At 41.6% G+C, this 19,809-nt stretch overlaps 1 protein-coding gene across 1 annotated transcript in view; it reads left to right on the top strand.

Annotated features, from left to right (window-relative positions):
- Positions 1-207: 207 nt before the first annotated feature.
- nploc4 (NPL4 homolog, ubiquitin recognition factor) overlaps positions 208-19,809 on the top strand; it is a 69,153-nt gene continuing 49,551 nt past the window's right edge. The window contains exons 1-3 of the mRNA XM_078225596.1: positions 208-333; positions 11,295-11,375; positions 18,814-18,923. Coding sequence (XP_078081722.1) covers positions 319-333; positions 11,295-11,375; positions 18,814-18,923 — 206 coding nt within the window. The 5' untranslated portion in view covers positions 208-318. The remainder of the gene's footprint in view (positions 334-11,294; positions 11,376-18,813; positions 18,924-19,809) is intronic.

Here is a 19,809-nt window from a genome sequence, read left to right as displayed (position 1 = left end):
ATTACATATGCTGTTTTATAATTGTCTGGAAAAGCTAAATGGAAATTAGAATATTTATGGATAAATGAGGCAAATGTAATTATTGTGTGCAATGAGTGTGTTACAGTTTGTACCTGGGCAGAGTTTGTGTGTGTTTTTTTGCAATGTGATTTGTTGCACTGTGCAGAGGGGGGGGGGGCAGTTTGTGCGGCGGATCTGTTTACTCAGCTCTGGTGCGCAGCGTCGGACGGGTTTGGCGGTGACACGCGGAGGAATTGGAAGGTGGGGGAGGGAATTTTCGGTAAAGAGGCGGAGGAGCTGCTCGAGGGGGGCAGCGACATGGCGGAGAACATCGTGAGTAACTGCTTCGGCTCAGCTTCCCCTCTTACCCCTTTCAGCTGGAGGGCAGACCCCCCCCCCCTCCTCTCTCCACCCCGGGCGGACCGTCCCTTTACCCCCTCCCCGGGACACGGCGCTGCTGCCGCCGGGCCGAGGGGTCACTCAGACTAGTCAGGTCTCCCGGGGTGAGAACCCGGGACAGGCCCGGGCAGCGGGATGGGAAGGAGCCCGGGGGGGGGGGGGGGGGGACAGATTCACCCCCTCCCCCCCTCCTTTCTCTCCCTCCCGGCCTCCCTGAACGCTGCTGTGTTCAGGGCAATGAGGCAGCAATTTGGGCACAGACTCTCTTCTCTCCCCCCCCGCCCCCCGCCCCCCCAATCATCACCCCCGGGCCTCAACCAGGGAGATAGAGAGGAGGGGGGCTGGGGAAAGACGTGGGATCCCTTCTTTAAAAAAAAACAAATACCACGACATTAACAACCTTCATCGTGACTTGCAGCAACGTTGGGACATCTTATCAATATGCCCAGCTTTTGACACGATCACTCTGCTTAAAGTCAGTCTATTCACGATTGTCACTGCCCCATTATGTTGACCACCACTGAACTTTCTGGCCTGGGAGAATCCAGCCTTCTGTTACTGCCTAATCCCTTTTTTTAAAAAAAACCCATTGTACACTGTCAGCAGTTGTTTGTATGAATGAGGCACTGGGTTCTACGTGGACAAAACCTGTATTTTCGGGCCTCTGCTGAAAACTAGGAAAATACAAAGTAGACACTGCTGGAAAGTCAAACTTTGAGCAACAGAAGGAAGGGTCACATTTAACAGCACCATTATAGTTTTGGGGAATTTTTTTAGTGCCAGTTTTCAGAATTGCGCCTCTGACTCATTAAATTTTTTTTTTCGTTTCATTTTCCTGTGGGATTGACATTCGAAGCTTCATCTGATTGCTCAGTAACTGCTTGTACTGAGTCATGTTGGCCCTGGGTGCCTGGTCTTTACTAAGTTAGCTGATCTCGGCCTACTTGGATGTGAACATGAATGTTGGCTTGAGTAAAGGTGCTGGAGCTGCTGCCTTCTGTGGATCCATACCCCTGCATGAGTTAGCAATTTTGGGTGGGGTGGCAGTTTAATATGTCTGCACAGTTTGAGGAAGTAAGCCAGAGGATGAAGAATGCAGTGATATTAGGACAACCTGCTTTATTTTTAAAAATAATCTTGTAGCTGCCTTTGCGTTTGGAAGGAGGCTGCAGATTGAAGACAATCTAAAAAAAGGTTGTGAAGAAATTGCTTTCAATCTAAAGTGCTGTGTGTATTTGCATACTTCAGGCAGTAGCAGTTCGGTAAACCCATTCCCTGTATCCTGCATGGGTATAAAGATGATTATCCAGAGTTTCTATAATGAATTATCTGCACTGCCCTTATTCTTGTCTATTGAGCACTTCCTGATGTTGACGGCTCCAACACTGGTAGTCATGCATTCAATACCCTAAGCTCTAGACTTCCTTCTTTAAACCACCCTGCCTCTTTTTCCTTTTTACAACGCTCCATAAAACCTGCCTCTTTGACAAAGTGTTTTGACATCCACCCTTGTATCTCTTCATGTGGCTCATAGTTTTTCTTTATAATGCGTTGGGGCATTTAACTTAAAGGTGCTAGATTCATACGTAGTCATTTTTGGATTTAGCTGCCATTCCATGCGGTTTTTAGGGTGGGAGTGGTAAATGTCAAAAAAATGAGTTAGTTGGGAGATTGGGAACACTATATTCTGAATTTCCATGGAAGAGAGTAGTAGTTACACAGTACAAATGGCCCAGTGCAACCTGTTTCCCCAGTTGATAGACTGGTATGTGTTCATCAGTGTGGCTTAGAAGGCTGGGGGGGCAAATAAATTTTAAAATGTTTGAGTAAAAGGAAGTTGAAAGCATAAATAGTCAGAATGCTGCAGCTTTGCAGTTGTGACATTGGGTGCAAGAGAAACTGGGGCAATTGTACCAAGGCACAGAAATGGAATCCAATAGCAGAAAATATAAACTGCTGGAAACATTCAATAGGTCAAATAGCATCCATGGAGATAATAGACAAGTTAAAGTTTCAGCTGGGAATTCTTCAACATGATGCAGTCCTGCTTTTGCATAATACCTTGATTTTGCATTGTTTAAAAAGATCAAAACACTGCAAGCAGGAAATGGAGCTCGAGTGTCCGCAATAAAAGTTGAGAAGTTGGGAAACGTGCAACATAGGCACTCCAGCACCAACAGCTGGAGTGGGAGCACCAGTTGGGAGCACTCTGGCTTCTGATTCACAAGCTTCTAGGTTCAAGTCCCACTCCAGGGCTTGAGCACAAAAACCTATGTGATACCCCATTGAAGTCCTGAGAGAGCTGTTAAACTGTTAAATCTGCCTGTCTGTGTGGATGTAAAAGATCCCATGGCAATATTTTGAAGAACAGGCAGGTTATGTCTGGTGTCCTGGCCAATGTTTATCCCTCAATCAACACCACACAAAACTGATTAACTGTACATGGACATGTCGTGTGCAAATTGGCTGTTGCTCACCTACATTACAACAGTCACTATGCTTCAAAAAGCTTCATTCACTGTCAAATGCTTTGAGACATCTCGAGATGGGTTAGGGTTAGGCATAAACGCGGGTCAAAGAATTGGTCAGTGCATGTATTGAATAGTCTTTGTTTACAGGAAATCAGGCAATTTTCATTACTTTAAAAAAAGTCATGTGCACCAACAAGAATTCGGAGTAGGGCACAGAATCCCTCAAACTCACTTCACTATTCAGTAAGGTCATAGCTGATCCCTACATCAACTTCAATTTCCCATCATATCCCCATATATCTCTCTTCTCGTTAGTGCCCAAAAATCTATCCATCTCTGTACTGAACATACTAATTGACTTGATTACCAAAGCTCTCCGAGGATATAGGATTCCAAATAGCTGTGAATCTTTGGAATTGCGCCCCTTTTTCTGAGATTGTGACATCTTGTTCTAGACTCTCCATGGGAAATGATGTATCTACATCTACCCTGACAATCCCTCTTAAATAACAAAATTTACTTTTCAATCAGATCCTTCATTCTGCTAAATCCGAGAGTGTAGACCCATTTTATCCACCTTTCCTCATAGGATAACCCTTTCATTCCAAGAATGAGTCAAATGAACCCCCTCTAAGGAAAATATATACTTCTTTAGGCAAGAAAACATCTTTTTGAATATACAAACAGAGTGTTGATGTTATTGGGGAGCTGGCTGTGAAGATTATTGAACACAGCGAATAGTGGAGATAAATTGACATCAGTAACAATATGTTTACAATGGTGACTTTGTCATTGCAGTGTGGTCATCTTCAGCCTTAAACTCTTCACAGAAGATATTGTTCCATTTGGTGTTTCCCAAAAGGTCATATCAAGGGAGTCAATAATAAAGACCAAATAATCAGTGCATAATTAAATTAATTTAAAGAACCACTCAAGTGAATCCCCTGTTCATTGCAAAATCCAGTCCATTCTAATACACAGCTGTTTTGTTGTGAGGAATTAGTAAAATATAAAAATACAAACCCTTTGTTTCTAGGTTGGTTAGATGTAATGTACAGCATTTCGTATGTAGCAGATCTTAAAACTAATTCACCTTTACAAAATTTCTTGCACCAAAAATCCAGAAAAGATATGGCTCCAAGCTTTTCACAAATATGTAGAATAATTAGTTGACATAAAGCCTAAGTTGTTTTGTGTAAGTATACTTGATTGCTAAGCTATTATTTACAATATAATGTGTTGTTTCATTTATTTGGATTTCTCATTTCATGTGTTGACACATTTTTACCAAGTAAATAGCATATTTGCAAGTTGCAATGTTGATCAGGCAATTATACTCCTTAATGGAGCCATCAAAGGCAATCAAAGCATTTGGAACAAAAGTGCATTTAACTGTCACCAGAACAGTTGCTACCCTGATTTGAAGTTTTAAAATTTGTGCCAATGGGAAGATTGTCCCTTTAAAGTCAGCATTAGCAGAGAAAACACTTCATTTTTCATATATCACATAGAGGGATTGCACTTCATAGAAACACAGTATTGTTATGGCGCAGGAGGTGGCGATTTGCACCATTGAATCTGCACTGGCTCTTCAAACAAGCAACATGAGTTAGTGTCATTCTCCCGCCTTTTCCCCGTACCCTGCATATTGTTTCTATTCCAATGTCCTCTTGAATGTCTCGATTGAACCTGCCTCCACCATATTTCCAGATAGTGCATTCCAGATCCAAACAACTCATTGTGTGCATCTCACATCACTTTTTTTGTAAATCACTGTGCCTTGTTCCTTATCCTTTTATGAGTGGGAACAGTTTTTCCCTATCTACTCTGTCCAGCTCTCTCATGACTTTGAGCATCTCCAAATATTCTCTTAGCATTTCTCTCTCCAAGGAAAACAGTCCCAACCTCTCCAATCTATCCCCTCATCACTGAAATTTCTCATCTCTGGAACTATTCTTGTAAACCCTTTCTTCACTCTCTCCTATGTGTTCACATCCATCCTATAATGTGGTACCCAGAACTACACCATATTCCAGCTGAGGTCTAACTAGTGTCTTTTATAAATTCAGCATAACCTCCTTGCTCTTCATAGAATCATAGAAACCCTACAGTACAGAAAGAGGCCATTTGGCCCATCGAGTCTGCACCGACCACAATCCCACCCAGGCCCTACCCCCATATCCCTACATATTTACCCGCTAATCCCTCTAACCTACGCATCTCAGGACACTAAGGGGCAATTTTAGCATGGCCAATCAACCTAACCTGCACATTTTTGGACTGTGGGAGGAAACCGGAGCACCCAGAGGAAACCCACGCAGACACGAGGAGAATGTGCAAACTCCACACAGACAGTGACCCAAGCCGGGAATCGAACCCAGGTCCCTGGAGCTATGAAGCAGCAGTGTTAACCACTGTGCTACCGTGTCGCCCACTTGTATTCTATGCACTTCATAGAAACACTATTGTTATGGTGCAGGAGGTGGCGACTTGTATGCCAACTTGGCCCACTTGTATTCTATGTCCCTATTAATGAAGTCCAGAATGCTATATGCTTTATTAACTGCTCTCACCATCTGTCCTGCCACCTTCAATGATCAATGCACATATACATCCAGGTCCCTCTGCTCCTGTACTCCTTTAAGAATTTCATCCCTTATTTTATATTGTCTCCCCAAGTTCTTGCTACCAAAATACATCACCTTGCACTTCTCTGCATTGAACTTCATCTGCCACCCATCTACGTACTCCAGCAACCTATCTATGCCTTTTGAAATAACTTCACAGTTTACAATATTTCCAAGTTTTATATCAACCGCAAACTTTGAAATTGTCCCCTGCACACCAAGCTCTACTAGATCAATAATATATCTATTGGGAAAAGCAGGGATCCCAATACTAACCCCTGGAGAATGCCACTACAAACCTTCCTCGAGCCCACAAACTACCCATTGACCGTCACTCTCTGCTTCCAATCTTTCAGCCAATCATGCATCCACATTGCTACTGTTGCCTTTATTCCATGAGCTATAACTTCTCTCACAAATCTGTTGTGTGGCACTGTATCAGATACCTTCTGAAAGTCCATGTACACCACATCAACAGCATTATCCTCATCAACCTTTTCTGTTACCTCCTCAAAAAGCTCCAGCAAGTTAGTTAAACACAATTTCCCCATTAGAAATCCATGCGGGCTCTTCCTAATCAACCCACATTTTCCAAGGGACTAATTCTATCCTGAATAATTATTTCTAGAAACTTGCACACCACTGATGTTAAACTTATTGGTTTGTGATTGTTGGGGCTATTCTTAGTCTTTTTTGAAAAAGGGTGTAACATTTGTGATTCTCCAGTCCTCAGGCACCTACGCTGAGTCTGGAGAAGACTGGAAGATTATGGCCAGCACCTCCGAAATTTCCATTCTCACTTCTTTCAATATCCTTGGATGCATCTCATCCAGTCTCGATGCCTTATATTCCTTAAGTACCACCATTCTATTCAATATTTTCTCCTTATCAATTTTGAACCTTTCTAAGGACAGAGTTCCCTCGTCTGTCGCCATGGTCTTTGTAGCATCTACCTCCTTGATAAAGATGGATGCAAAGTATTAATTTAATACCTCAGCCATGGCCCCATCCTCCATCTGTAAATTCTTGTTAGGTCCCTAATTGGCTCCACTCCTCCATTTACCAACCTTTTACTATTTATATGTCTTTGGAAGACTTTGGGGTTCCCCTCATGTTGGCTGCCAGTATTTTCTCATTATCCCTTTTCGCTTCTCTAATATGTTTTTCACCTCCCCTGTGAACCTTCTGTACTTTGCTTTGTTCTCAACTGTATTTTCTATCTGAAACCTGTCATAAGCACATTTGTTTCCTTATCTTAATCTCAGTCTCCTTTTTCATCCAGCAAGCTCTGGATTAGTTTGCCCTATCTTCCCCTTCTAAGGGAACGTACCTTGACTGTAACTGGATCATTTCTGTTTTGAGGAGTCCATTGTTCAACTAGTTTTTCCTGCTGTCTTTTCATTCCAGTCTATCTGGACCAGTTCTGTTCTTGTCCCATTGAAGTCAGCTCTCCCCTAGTTAATTACTTAGTGAATTACTCTGGATTACCTATTATCCTTCCTGCAATCATCCTAAACCTTATGATACAATGATCACTGACCTAAATGTTCCCCCACTGACACTTGATCTACTTGGCCCAGAACATTTCTAAGAATCAGGTTCAACAGTGCACCCTTTTTTATTGGACTGGGCACATCCTGCTGTAGAAAAATTTCCAGAACACAATTTCTGCCGCTCTCTGCCTGTTACATTACCATTGTCCCCTCTACATTTGGGTCATTAAAGTCCCCATTATAACTATAATGTTTGCATCTCTTGATAATTTCCCTGCGAATTTATTCTTCTACGTCCTTCTCATTAGTTGGCGGTCTGTAGAATATACTGAGCAATGTATATTGCATCCTTTTTATTCCTTAGCAACATGGCACAGTAATTAGCACTGCTGCATTACAGCACCAGGGACCTGGGCTCCATTCCGATCTTGGGTGACTGCCTGTGTGGAATTTGCATGTTCTCCCTGTGTCTGCGTGGGTTTCTTCCGGGTGCTCTAGTTTCCTCCCACAGTCCAAAGATGTGTGGGTTAGGTTGATTGGCCATACCTTAGTGTCAGGGGGATTAGCGGGGTAAATATGTGGGGTTACGGGGATAGGGCCTGCGTGGGATTGTTGTTGGTGAGGGCTCAATGGGCTGAATGGCCTCCTTTTGCACTGTGGGGATTCTGTGATTCTAGCCAAATTGATTCTGTCCTTGAACCCTCTGGGACATCCTGCCCCTCCAGCACTGCAATGCTCTCCTTAGCCAATACCGCCACCCCTCCTCCTTCCCCATCTTTTTGTGAACACTTTGCACCTGAAGATATTTAACATCTAGTCCTGCCCTTCCTTGAGCTAAGTCTCTGTTATTGCCACAACATCATATTTCCACAACATCATATTTCCACAATGCAATCTGTGCCTGTAACTCTCCGATCTTATTTACTATACTCTGTGCATTCACATACATGCACAGTGTCCCTGATTTAGGCGTCATTACTTTCTTCTCTACTCTGATTTCACCTGTTAACTTACTATTCTCTATACTAGTTTTTTCTGTCACTCCTGAGTATTTTGTGCATCCTGGTATTCCTCTCTGATGTTTTCTCTTGGTTCCCCACATTGCCAAATTAGTTTAAAGCCCTTCCGACAGCACTACAGTGACAAAACACTCTGCAAGGAACTCTGTCCCAACTCTGTTCAGGTGAAACCCTTCCGGCTTGTACAGGTGCCATCTCCCCCAGAGCCAGTCCCAGAAATCTAAAACCCTCCTTTCTATACCATCTTTCCAGTCACGTATTCATCTGCCTTGCTCCCATAACCTGTACTCACTTGCATGTGGCATTGGGAGTATTCTGGGGATTACTGCATTCCAACCATTATTCATGTAAATTGAGTTTGTGTCTTTATATCCTCTGTTTGTGAACAGAATTCCCACTCACCTGAAGAAGGGGCTTGGAGCTCCGAAAGCTTATGTGGCTTTTGCTACCAAATAAACCTCTTGGACTTTAACCTGGTGTTGTTAAACTTCTTATTGGAATTATATGGCCATTCCTTTGCAGTCGCTGGGTCAAAATCCTGGAATTCGCTCCCTAATGGCATTGTGGGTCAACCCACAACACATGGACTGCAGCGATTCAAGAAGGCAACTCACCACCAAAAGGGCAACTAGAGATAGGCAATAAATGCTGGGCCACCAGTGACACCCATGTCCCACAAATGAATTTTAAAAAAAGCATTGATGGGAAAAGGAAACCATTGTATCATTGTATAAAATTTGCAGTTATTCAACTTAACTGTTATCTCTTTGATTAAGTAGAAAATTAGAAACAGTTGTGATTGCTGTGTTAACCTGTAATCTGTTCTTTTCTGTGGTGGATTTTTATTTCCCACCATCTATGGAGCAATCTGACTTGGCTACATTTCTCTTAATAATGTGAAATAGCTGGAAGGTATCTGGGACCAAAGAAATTTAAATAACAGTTGAATTCAAAGTAAAGCTGCCAATTAAACATTGAACAAATCTCAAAAGATGTTTGTATTTGAATTGAATGGCTTGGCGAACTCCCTTGGATACCAACCTGAAAAAAAGCAACTAAAGTGTGTAACATCGAAGGCATTTGTATCAAATTAAATTTGGGATGTTATTCTGTGAGTGAAACTGTTTTTACATGATACAAGTAAAGAAGCCAGTGCAATGTTAAATATTGGGCCACCGTTTTGTTTCTGTTGTAGTTGCTTATAAACTGTTGAATTGCAAGATTTTGACAGATTGAATTATAGGGAAAGAATTCTTCTTGAGTGTAAGCTTTGTTTTTTTTTTCCAAACTTCAACATTCAAACCCAATAATAGAGACTGGTTGAATCACTGAATAACATAGATTTGAATATTGTACAAGAAGTTGCAGGAGAGGGAGAACATTGTAATAAATGCATTTTTACTTACTACAAGGAAACCATTTTAGAGCGATGCAACCTAACTTGCTGCTCTTTTATCTGCATTTTATTCAGGCAATGCAGAATTTAATGCATTATTAAACACTTTCACAGGATTTGCTCACTGGCTACCTGCTGTCTGCCTGTGATCTATCAACTGTTAGGTAATGGTTAACTGATGACATTTTGACTGCAGTTCTACTCATCTTGCAACGCTGCAATCCAGAGTCTACACTGCATAAGTGCATATGCACTTTTTAAATATTTCTGCAAAATATAATTTTTATTTCGTTGTATTTATCTGTTGCTTGCCATGCACGTAATCTCAAAACCAGACACGTTTGTTCTGCCAGTACAGTGGTCCAAAATTTTGCAGTCAGTGGTAAAGGGACAATGATTGCCTTTCATCATGTTTAAGCTGCCTACAGCCTTTACATCTGCCTTTGAGCGGAAACTTACCATTACTTGTGATTCTTATCAGCATGATGCCTTAACAGGAGATCTGGGTCATGTGTGAGAAAGTAACATGGAAAGGGAAAGAAATACAATATTTAGGGAGAAGAATAACAGAAACCAAGCTTTTTAAAAAAGTATATATTTTTTAAACTCTTAGCAATAAGTGAATTCTGAAGAAATGAAACTCCACACTTTCTAGCAACAGTTAAGACTTGCCACGCCATCAGATAATCACTTACCCCTACCCCAGCCAGCCCTAACATTTTCTGGCATGTTTAATGGCTAATTAGTGGATAAGTACAGCATTTGCACACCCTTTCATAGACTTCAGTGCTGAGTGAATTGGTGAGGTAACATAGGAGCACTGTCTGGCTGAGCAGGGCAAATTAAATCGCTTGCAGATCTCAACATTTAACTTTGCAAGTGCGAAGGCTGGATGATGCTGTCCAATTTGCTCCATAGTAGTTGTGGATGCTATTAGTGTCAGCCTTATCCTTAGTGCAAATTTCAGGCTGATTTATTTAACTTCTTGGGTATGGGGAGCCACTTGACATTTCTGGACAATTCTCGGTGATAATTCACTCTCGATCATTGGCGTAACTTACAGCAGCAGTACTGCAACATTTGTTTAAGATCTAATTCTGCAACCTTTGTCTCTGAAACCAGATCCGTGTTTTCCTGTCGTCAGAACTCTGACGAAGGGTCATCCTGACTCAAAACATTGGCTCAATTCTCTCTCCTCAGATGCTGTCAGACCTGCTAAGATTTTCCAGCATTTTCTGTTTCTGTTTCGGATTCCAGCATCCGCAGTATTTTGCCTTTATCCATATTTTCCCCACTGGTTACAAATTATGATGGTTTAGTTGATGAGTGTTTTACAGATCTTGTCACTATCTTCTTGATCTGAGTATCATACAGAATGGCTTAAGAAGTGATGCCTCCTATTATAATCCAATGTGAACTGACACACTCGCAATGTAGGGAAAGGCTTGGAATTTGAGTTGTTTTTACAGTTGGGAGGAGCTGATTGGTCAAGCATTGTAGCTGTGGCATTGTCACGTACTTTTATTTGTTCTTAAAGCTTACACGGCAGACAACAGTCAATTATTAAAAATGAACCGAGTGGGGTTGCTTTGTCACAGAATTATGGTGGCTTATGTCAGACCATGGCTAAACATTTCATACATTAGAATTCAATTCTGGGGACATAAGAGTTTATTCAGACTTTTTTAAAAAACATTTATAATATCGGGATTTGATAATTGTGGGAACGAATTAAACTCTGTTATGTCTCTATTTTAGGAATGGTTTTTAATATGATGGTGCACCCTTTTATTTTGTGCTTGTGACATGTTAGAATATATGTTGGCAGCTGTAAGCATGGCTGAAATGGATACGAAAAGAATGAAAATATTTATTTAACCTTTTCTTAGATTGTTCGTATCCAGTCACCGCATGGTATGAAACGGATTAACGTGGGGAAACGAGAAACAGGAGCCCAATTTTTGAAAAAGGTAAATGAGCTAATTTCTTCAAGGGGAGTTTGTTTCTGAAAACTTCGTTTAAATTTAATGTATTTTTTTATCCTTTAAGTTTTTTAGTTTGACCTGAGTACTTTCGGTAAGTTTTATGTTGAAAGAATTAGGTCACTTTCACCAGCTATTTTATTGCTGTTAACTGAATTCTCTTTGTGAATTCTTGTTCCTTTCTAACATTTACATGATTTTAGGACCCCAATTCCACATAGTTTTGTCTAACTTGTTGCACTGAAGCCTGCTGATAATTATATATGTATTTTGTATCTAGCAAGTCTATCTTGTAGCATCAATTACAAAGTCTTAACAGCACAGAAACAAGCCATTCAGCCCAATATGTCCATGACAGTGTTTATGCTCCACACAAGTCTCTTCCCAGCTTTCTTCCAACTAATACTATCAACGTATCCTTCAATTCCTTTTATACAACCCCCCCTTAAATGCATCTATGCTGTTGTCTCGACAGTTCACTTTCTGACTAAAAAAGTTGATGGCTATCTAATATTTATGGTCCCTCGTTATAGTCTCACCTGCAAATGGTGAGTCCTTTCTATGTTCAACCTATCAAAACCTTCATAATCTTACAGAGCTCTATAAAGTCACCCTAATTTTTCTCTCCTAGAAAGAAGAGCCCCAGTCTATTGATTGAAAATATATTTGATTGAAAGACATAAGATCCTGAGGGGGTCTTGATAGCATGTATGTGAAAATAATGTTTCCTCTTGTGGGAAAATCTAGAACCAGGGGTCACATTTTAAAAGAGGAGTCATTAATTTAAGACAAAGAGGAGAATTCTTTTCTCTTAGAGGTTCATGAATTTTTGGAACTTTTCCTCAAAAGATGGTGGAAGCTGAGCCTTTGAATATTTTTAAAGCAGAAGTAGATAAGCAAGGGGGTGAAAGGTTATTGTAGTAGGTGGGAATATGGAGTTGAGATTACAATCAGATCTGCCATGATCTTCCTGAATGGCAGAGCAGCCTTGAGGGGCTCCTAATTAGAATGTATGTGCTGTTCAATCTTCCCTGTTGGTGTAGTCCCTCAGTTCTGGTATCACTTTTGCACATTTTCCAATGCCTTTGTCCTTTTCTATGATATGGAGACCAGAACCTTGCATAGTACTTATCTGTACAAAGTGACTTTCCTACTTTTGAATTCTATCCCTCTGGAAATGATCCTCAATGTGGTTTGCCTTTTTGTTTCAAGTCTTTATTAACTTACATTGCTTCTTGTCGTAACTCATGTATCTGTAACCCCAGATCATTGGGGTGTTGTTGATGTCACTCGATTAGAATCCAGTGACATCAACTGGGCCGGCACGGTGGCACAGTGGTTAGCACTGCTGCCTCACAGCGCCAGGGACCCAGGTTCAATTCCGGCCTCGGGTCACAGTCTGTGTGGACACACTCCCCGTGTCTGCATGGATTTCCTCTGGGTGCTCCAGTTTCCTCCCATACTCCAAAGATGTGCGGGTTAGGTGGATTGGCCATGATAAATTGACCCTAGTGTCAGGGGATTAGCAGGGTAAATATGTGGGGTTATGTGGATAGGGCCCAGGTGAGATTGTGGTTAGTGCAGACTTGATGGGCCGAATGGCCTCCCTCTGCGCTATAGGGATTCAATGATTTTAAGAGAATCCAGAGGCCTAGGTTATTACTGTGGACAATGGGCTCAGGTCCCACCATGGAAGTTGACAGAATGGTGACCATGACAACTGTTGATTATTGAAAAATCCCATATGGTTCACTAATGTCCTTTCGGGAAGGAAATCTGCCATCCTTATTTGGTCTGGCCTGCATGTGACTCCAAACCCACAGCAATGTGGTTGACTTTTAACTGCCCTCTGAAATGGCTGAGCAAGCCACTCAGTTCAAGGGCAATTAGGAGTAGGCAATAAATGCTGGCCTTGCCAGCAATGTCCACATCCCACTGGAGAATAAAGAAAGGGCAAAGATCCCTTGGTTCCACTACCCCATTTAGGCACATGTATATTACCTCACTCATACATGCTCATTCTGCAAGCTTATTAATGTCTTTGTGGTTTATCTTGTGTATCAACTACGTGCCTCATTTTGGTCCCATCTGTACATTTGAAATTGTACTTCCAAGATGCAAGCCTGTGGCTGAAGCCACATCAATAAAACAGCAACATACCACAGCTGAGCAAACAGGATATCAAATGATGAACGGGTAGCCTGTCTGAGGGGAGGAGTAACACATTTGCATGCAGCTGCCAATCTACAAAATTCTTTCAGCATCAGCTTGGGACAATTGATCTTGGGATGTGTCGATTTACATCACACACACAACACAGACTTGCCTTGGCCGCAGCGAGCTTTCCTTGGGACTATCTCATTACACCTGTGCGGAAAGGATGAGGACCTAAACTCTCCTCCCATTACATAATACATTGCGCATTACATCCTATTCCCTCAATCTAAAGCTGTAAAACAAAAAGGAAAACTGCAAATGCTGGATATCTGAAATAAACGCACAAGCTGTTGGAAATGCACTGCAAGTCAATCAGCATCTGTAAATGAAAAGACAATTAAGATTATGGCAACTCTGAATAAAATACTTTCTTTGAAACTTTAAAACATGCCAAGATTTGTCAGGTTTTACAATTATAGTATCAGAACATGAACTAAATATAGTAATAAATCAGTACTAATATTTAAGAAGATTGAGAAAATGCAACTTAGAAAAGTATTCCCAAGGTTTGATTATCTTGATTCAGATTACAATCAGCAGTAGTTGTAAGAAATTGAGCCTATGGAATAGCACAGAGATGAATTCCAGATGTGTGCAAAAGTTGGGACAAATATTCTGTTCACCAATGGAAAAATAATGCCTGTGACCACTCGGTGTATGTACCACTGATGGCTTAGGCAAGACTATTAGCAATGGCATGGCTCAGAACAATGGTCAAACCTCTGGATTCTTGAAGAAAGCTTTCTTCTGTTTGCAGCGAAATGATAAAATTAATCTTATGTTTTTTTTAATACTTTTCCAATTCAATCAAATCAAATCCAATTCAGAGTCTCAACAAGTTGAGACATTTCCGATCCAGGCTGACAAGACAGGGCAGGCGACCAAACCACCTTGTCCTGGGCCCGATCTACATGAGCCAAGCTGATTGGAGAAGGGGGAGGTTCCTCCTCCAAGACTTGGGCTCATTTGCATCTTAGCCAAAAGGCCGAGGTGCCGCTTTTAAAAATTGCTTCATATGAAACATATGAAGCCTCAGCGTAACCTAATGACCTCAACCAAGTGCAGCATCCTCTCCATGCTACACTTGATCTTAGCCAAAAGGCCGAGAAGCGAATTTTACTACAAATGGCTCACCGATAAAAGCTTTCCACCTTGTGGCTTTGGCTGTGTTTTTCTTAGCACACCAGAGATATCACTTCCTGGTAGGGCTGCTGGAGGGGAATATCGTTTTACACACCCTACCTTCCTTCACAGACTGCTTAATCCTGCTCCAGTTCATACTGCTGGTGAAAAGGAAGAAAGACTAAAATATTATGCCATTTTTAAAGAAATGGAAAATATAGTTACTAGATTATTCTTGAATCGTGTTATCTGTTGAATATCACAGGTTGTTTACCATTCTAAGAGATATTACTCCACTATTTGAAACAAAAATAGAAGTTAGAAAAATATTGAATTCAGTTATTTATTTAGTTTCTGCATAGCAGCCACGAGGCAGATTGGTAAGAGAATTGACGTCACAGAATAAGATGTCTTTGGAATCTCTCACCCTCTCCCCACACCCCCCCTTCCATCCCATGGACCATTCTATGAAGCTTCAAATTTATCATCTCAAATATAGATTTAATGGAAAACCAATTATTTGGTATTTCACATTTTGTTAAAAATTCTGATATGAGAGAGAGTGCGGCTGAAAATGCAGAAAAGCAATGGAAAATAAGGACATGTCTAATTTGCTTTGAAATTAAGGGACCTGCCCTCTTTGAATCCTGAAGTATAGGTCTCAGGACCTGCGGAAGTTGAAATCTGTCAGCTGAGTTGTGATAGGTTTTGGCCAAGATCTGCATTTACTGATATGATGGACAAGTGTTAGACTTCAGGAAGTTGGGCAAGTGAGGAAGGATGTATTCTTATTCACTAGATTTGTGACTTGGACGGGGTGGTGGTGAATTGCTGCCTTGTGGTTTGTGGGATGAAGGTGTTTCCACAGTGCTGTTAGAAAGGGAGTTCCAGAATTTTGACCCAGTTACAGTATAAATTTCCAAATCATAAGGCATGTGACTTGGGAGGGGATGGGTGGGGGGTTGGATTTGCAGCTGATGGTATTCTTGTGCACCTGTTGCCCTTGTTCTTCCAGGTTGCAGAGGTTGCAGCTTAGAAATATGTAGACTATACACACCGCAGCCTCACTCACCAACAGTGGAGGAAGTGAATGTTTAAGGTGATAGGTAAAGTGTCAGTCAGGTGGGCTGCTTTGTCCTGGATGGTATTGAGTTTGATTATTGGTTGAGCCCACAGTCCAGACAAGAGAATGTATTCCATCATGACTTGCGTCTCGTAGTTGGTGGAAAGGTTTTGGTATGTCAAAAGCTGAGCTACTTGTCGCCTAATTCCCACCCCTGATCTGTAACCAAAGCATGTATGTAGCTGGTCCAGTTAAGTTTCTGGTCAGTGATGACTCTCCCATTGTCCACAGTGCTGAGAATTCAATGATGGTAATGCCATTGCATGTTGAGGTGAGGTGGTTAGACTTTTTTCTCTTTTTTGGAGGTGGTCATTGCATTGCACTTGTGGTGCAAATGTCCCTTAACCACTTACAGTGTAAGTCTGACTGTTGTCCAGGTATTGCTGAATGCAGGCAGATAGATTGCTTCATTATCTAAGGAGCTGAGAATGGAACTGTGCGATCATCAGGAAACATGTTATTTAGAGTCATACAGTGGCATAGAAGGAACCATTTGACCCATCATGTCTATGCCAGAGCTCTGCAAGAACAATTTGGCTGGTACCATCTGCTCTTTATAGATTTTTAATTTATTTCCCTCCAGGTGCTTATCCAATCCCCTTTTCAAGAGTCATCATTTAAACTGTTTCAGACAGTGCATTCCAGATTGTCACCACTGGCTGCACAAATAAATTTTTCATCCTATTTTGCCAATCACCTTAAATCTATTCACTGGTCCTTGACCCTTCTATCAATGGAGATAGTTTTTCTCTGTCTATGCTGCCCAAAACGCTTTATGATTTGAATGTTTCTATCAAATCTTCTTTCAGCCTCCTCTAAGGAGAACAACCCTAGCACCTTCAGTCTTTTTACACAACTGAAATTTCTCAGAAGCATTCCTGTAAATATATTCTGCACCCTCTCTAATGCTTTTACATTCTTCTGAAAGTGCAGTACACAGAATTAGGGACACTACTCCAGTTGAGGTCAAACCAGTTCTGACCTTATGATGGAGGGTAGGTCTTTGATGAAGTAGCTGAAGATCTTTGAGTCCAGGACACTGACTTCCTAAAATGATGTCCTGGGCTGAGGTTATTAGCTTCCCAACAACCACAGCCATCTTGCTTTGTAGTTAATACGACTCCAAACTTTGATACCCTTCAGCTTTAATATTATTAGGGTTTCTGAATGCTGCACCTAGTCAAATATTACCTTTGTACTGAGGCCAGCCACTCTCATCCCATCTCTGCAATTTTGCTGTGTTGTCCAGTTTTGGAGGAACACTGTGTTAAGGCCTGAGTGTCCTAATATGAGCATTGATAAACAGGTTATTGGTGAGTAAGTACCACTTGATAGCACTATCCATCATTTTTCTGATTGATTGAGAGTGGACTGATGGGGCCAAAATGAGTGGTTTGGATTTATCCTGTTTTTGTGAACAGGACACGCCTGGGCACTTTACCACTTTGTGCAGATGCCAGCGTCATTAGCTGTCCTGGAACAGCTTGACAAGAGGTGCAACTAGTTGTGGAGAATAAGTCTTCAGCACTACAGCCAGAATGTTGTTTGCATCACATGGAATGAATCAAACTAGCTGAAGTCTGGCTTCTGTGAAGGGTGGGGTCTTCATCCATTTGACACTTCTTGTTGAAGGTGGTTGTGAATGCTTTAGCATTTTGGTCTTTTGCTGGGTTGGATGTGCTGGGCTCTACCATCATTGGTGATGTCCATGGAGCCTTCACTTCTCAGTTCGATTGTCATTTACCATTCACAACTGGATGTGGTAGCACTGCAGAGTTTTGATTAGATCTGTTGGTTGTCGGATTATTTGACTCTGCCTATCGCTGGCTGCTTCCACTGTTTATCATGCATGTAGTCCAGTTGCAGCTTAGCTTCACCACATTGGCATCTCATGTTTTGGTAGCCTGTGTGGTGCTCCTGCCATGCTCTTTTACACTCCTCATTGAGCCTGACTTAATGGTAATACCAGTACTTGGGTAAATGGTAGGGGAATACAATTCTGTTGCTGCTAATAGCTACAGCACCTCTTGGGTGCCATGGTTTTGAGCTGCTGGATCTGGTCTGAAACCTATTCGTTTGACACAGTGATAGTGTAACACAGCCTGATCGATGGTGCCCTCATTGTGAAAATAGAACTTCATCTCCACTGGACTGTACACAGGCTGAGATAGACAGATTTTTAATCAATAAGGGAATTAAGGGTAATGGGTGTAAGGCGGGAAAGTGGAGTTTATGATTATTATATCACTGATTGGCTTAGCAGACTCAATGGGCCGAATAGCCTACGTCTGCTCCTACGTCTTATGGTCTTGTGTACGATGGTCACTCCTACCAATACCTCCAAGATCAAGTAGGTTTTGCCTTTGTGATGGTGTTCTCAGCACCAGACGCAGGCCCGATCTTGGTAACTATGTCCTTCAGGACTCCTCAGCTTTGTGGTGGTGCTACCAAGCCACACTTGTGATGGATATTGGAGTTCTCCACCCAGCGTACAGTCGGTTCTCTTGTTACCTTCTGTTTCTTCAACATGGAGGAGTACTGATTCATCAGCTGGGAGAGACTGATCCACAAGAGATTTCCCTGCCCATATTTCATTGGATGCCTTGAAACTTCTTGGGATCCAGTGTTATTATTGAGGACTCCCACAGACACCCCCTCCCATGATGTGCACCGCTGTGACTCCTCCGCCTCTGGTGGGTCTGTCCTGCCATTGGGCAGTTATACCAATGTAGAAGTTTGGGACATTGGCTGATTAATATGATTCAGTGAGTATGACTACGTCAGGTGGTTGATACCTATTCAACCCGCAGAGGAAGCTTGTTTCTTGTTTTATTGTCACAACTCAGGAATGGTAGAGCGGTCACATATTGATCAGTAACTGCACATTTAGATCAAAATGCATGAAATCCTGAAGTTTTTACTTCTCACGTTCTAATTATAATTTAATTTTGTTTTTCTTTTTAGGTTGCAAAGGAATTTGGCTGTTCTAACAATGGCTTTTCTGTATACCTTAACAGAAATAAAACTGGAGAGATCTCCCCAACGAGTAAATCACTCTCTTTGCTTAAAATTAAGTACGTACTGGTATTTAACCATTTTTAATAGTAATGAACACTTTTTTCAATGTCTAGACATTGTGAAAAGAAATGAATGGGAAAGGGAGGCTTGAGATGCAAACAAATGGATGGGTTCCTGGTGCTGAACGTATAAGCAATGTCAAAGTGGACATAGATCTCTCTGATTACCTTAGTCATTTGAGGCTTTGAATTTATTGAAACTTGACAACCATCGATGAGAAAGTAGCTTTATTCCAATGGCATCAGTTAAGTAAGCGGTATACCGGAAATTGAGAGTGGTGTTAGTCATTTCCAACTCTTAGAAAATTTGCAGAATTGTGGAATGCAATCACCAAAACATAAACAGAAAAACTACGTAAAAAAAAGACTTTCCTTCACTCAATTTCTACAAACGAATGGCTCTACTTAGAAAATTTCCTGTCAAATTATTATGTAGTTGGGGGAAAAGACAAAAGGTTTGCCCAACTGAGATTGCCCTAGAGAATACAGACAATAAGGTGCCCGATTTTATTTTTGGTTTTCTGCTCTCCTTCCATGATCAGGGTGGCATGGTGGCACAGTGGTTAACACTGCTGCGGCACAGTGGTTAACACTGCTGCCTCACAGTGCCAGGGACCCAGGTTTGATTCCCGGCTTGGTCACTGTCTGTGTGGAGTTTGCACATTCTCCCTGTGTCTGCATGGGTTTCCTCCGGGTACTCCTGTTTCCTCCACAATCCAAGGATGTGTAGGTTAGGCGGATTGGCCATGCTTAATCCTCCTTCAGTGTACTCAAACAGGCGCCGAAGTGTGGCGACTAGGAGATTTTCACTGTAACTTAATTGCAGTGTTAATGGAAGCCTACTTGTGACTAATAAATAAACTTTAACTTTATATGGAAACAC

The sequence above is a fragment of the Mustelus asterias genome, chromosome 12 (genome assembly GCF_964213995.1).
Source record: "Mustelus asterias chromosome 12, sMusAst1.hap1.1, whole genome shotgun sequence".
Lineage (NCBI taxonomy): Eukaryota > Metazoa > Chordata > Chondrichthyes > Carcharhiniformes > Triakidae > Mustelus > Mustelus asterias.
The sequence above is the reverse complement of the archived record's forward strand: the minus strand, read 5'-3'. Positions and strand labels throughout refer to the sequence as shown.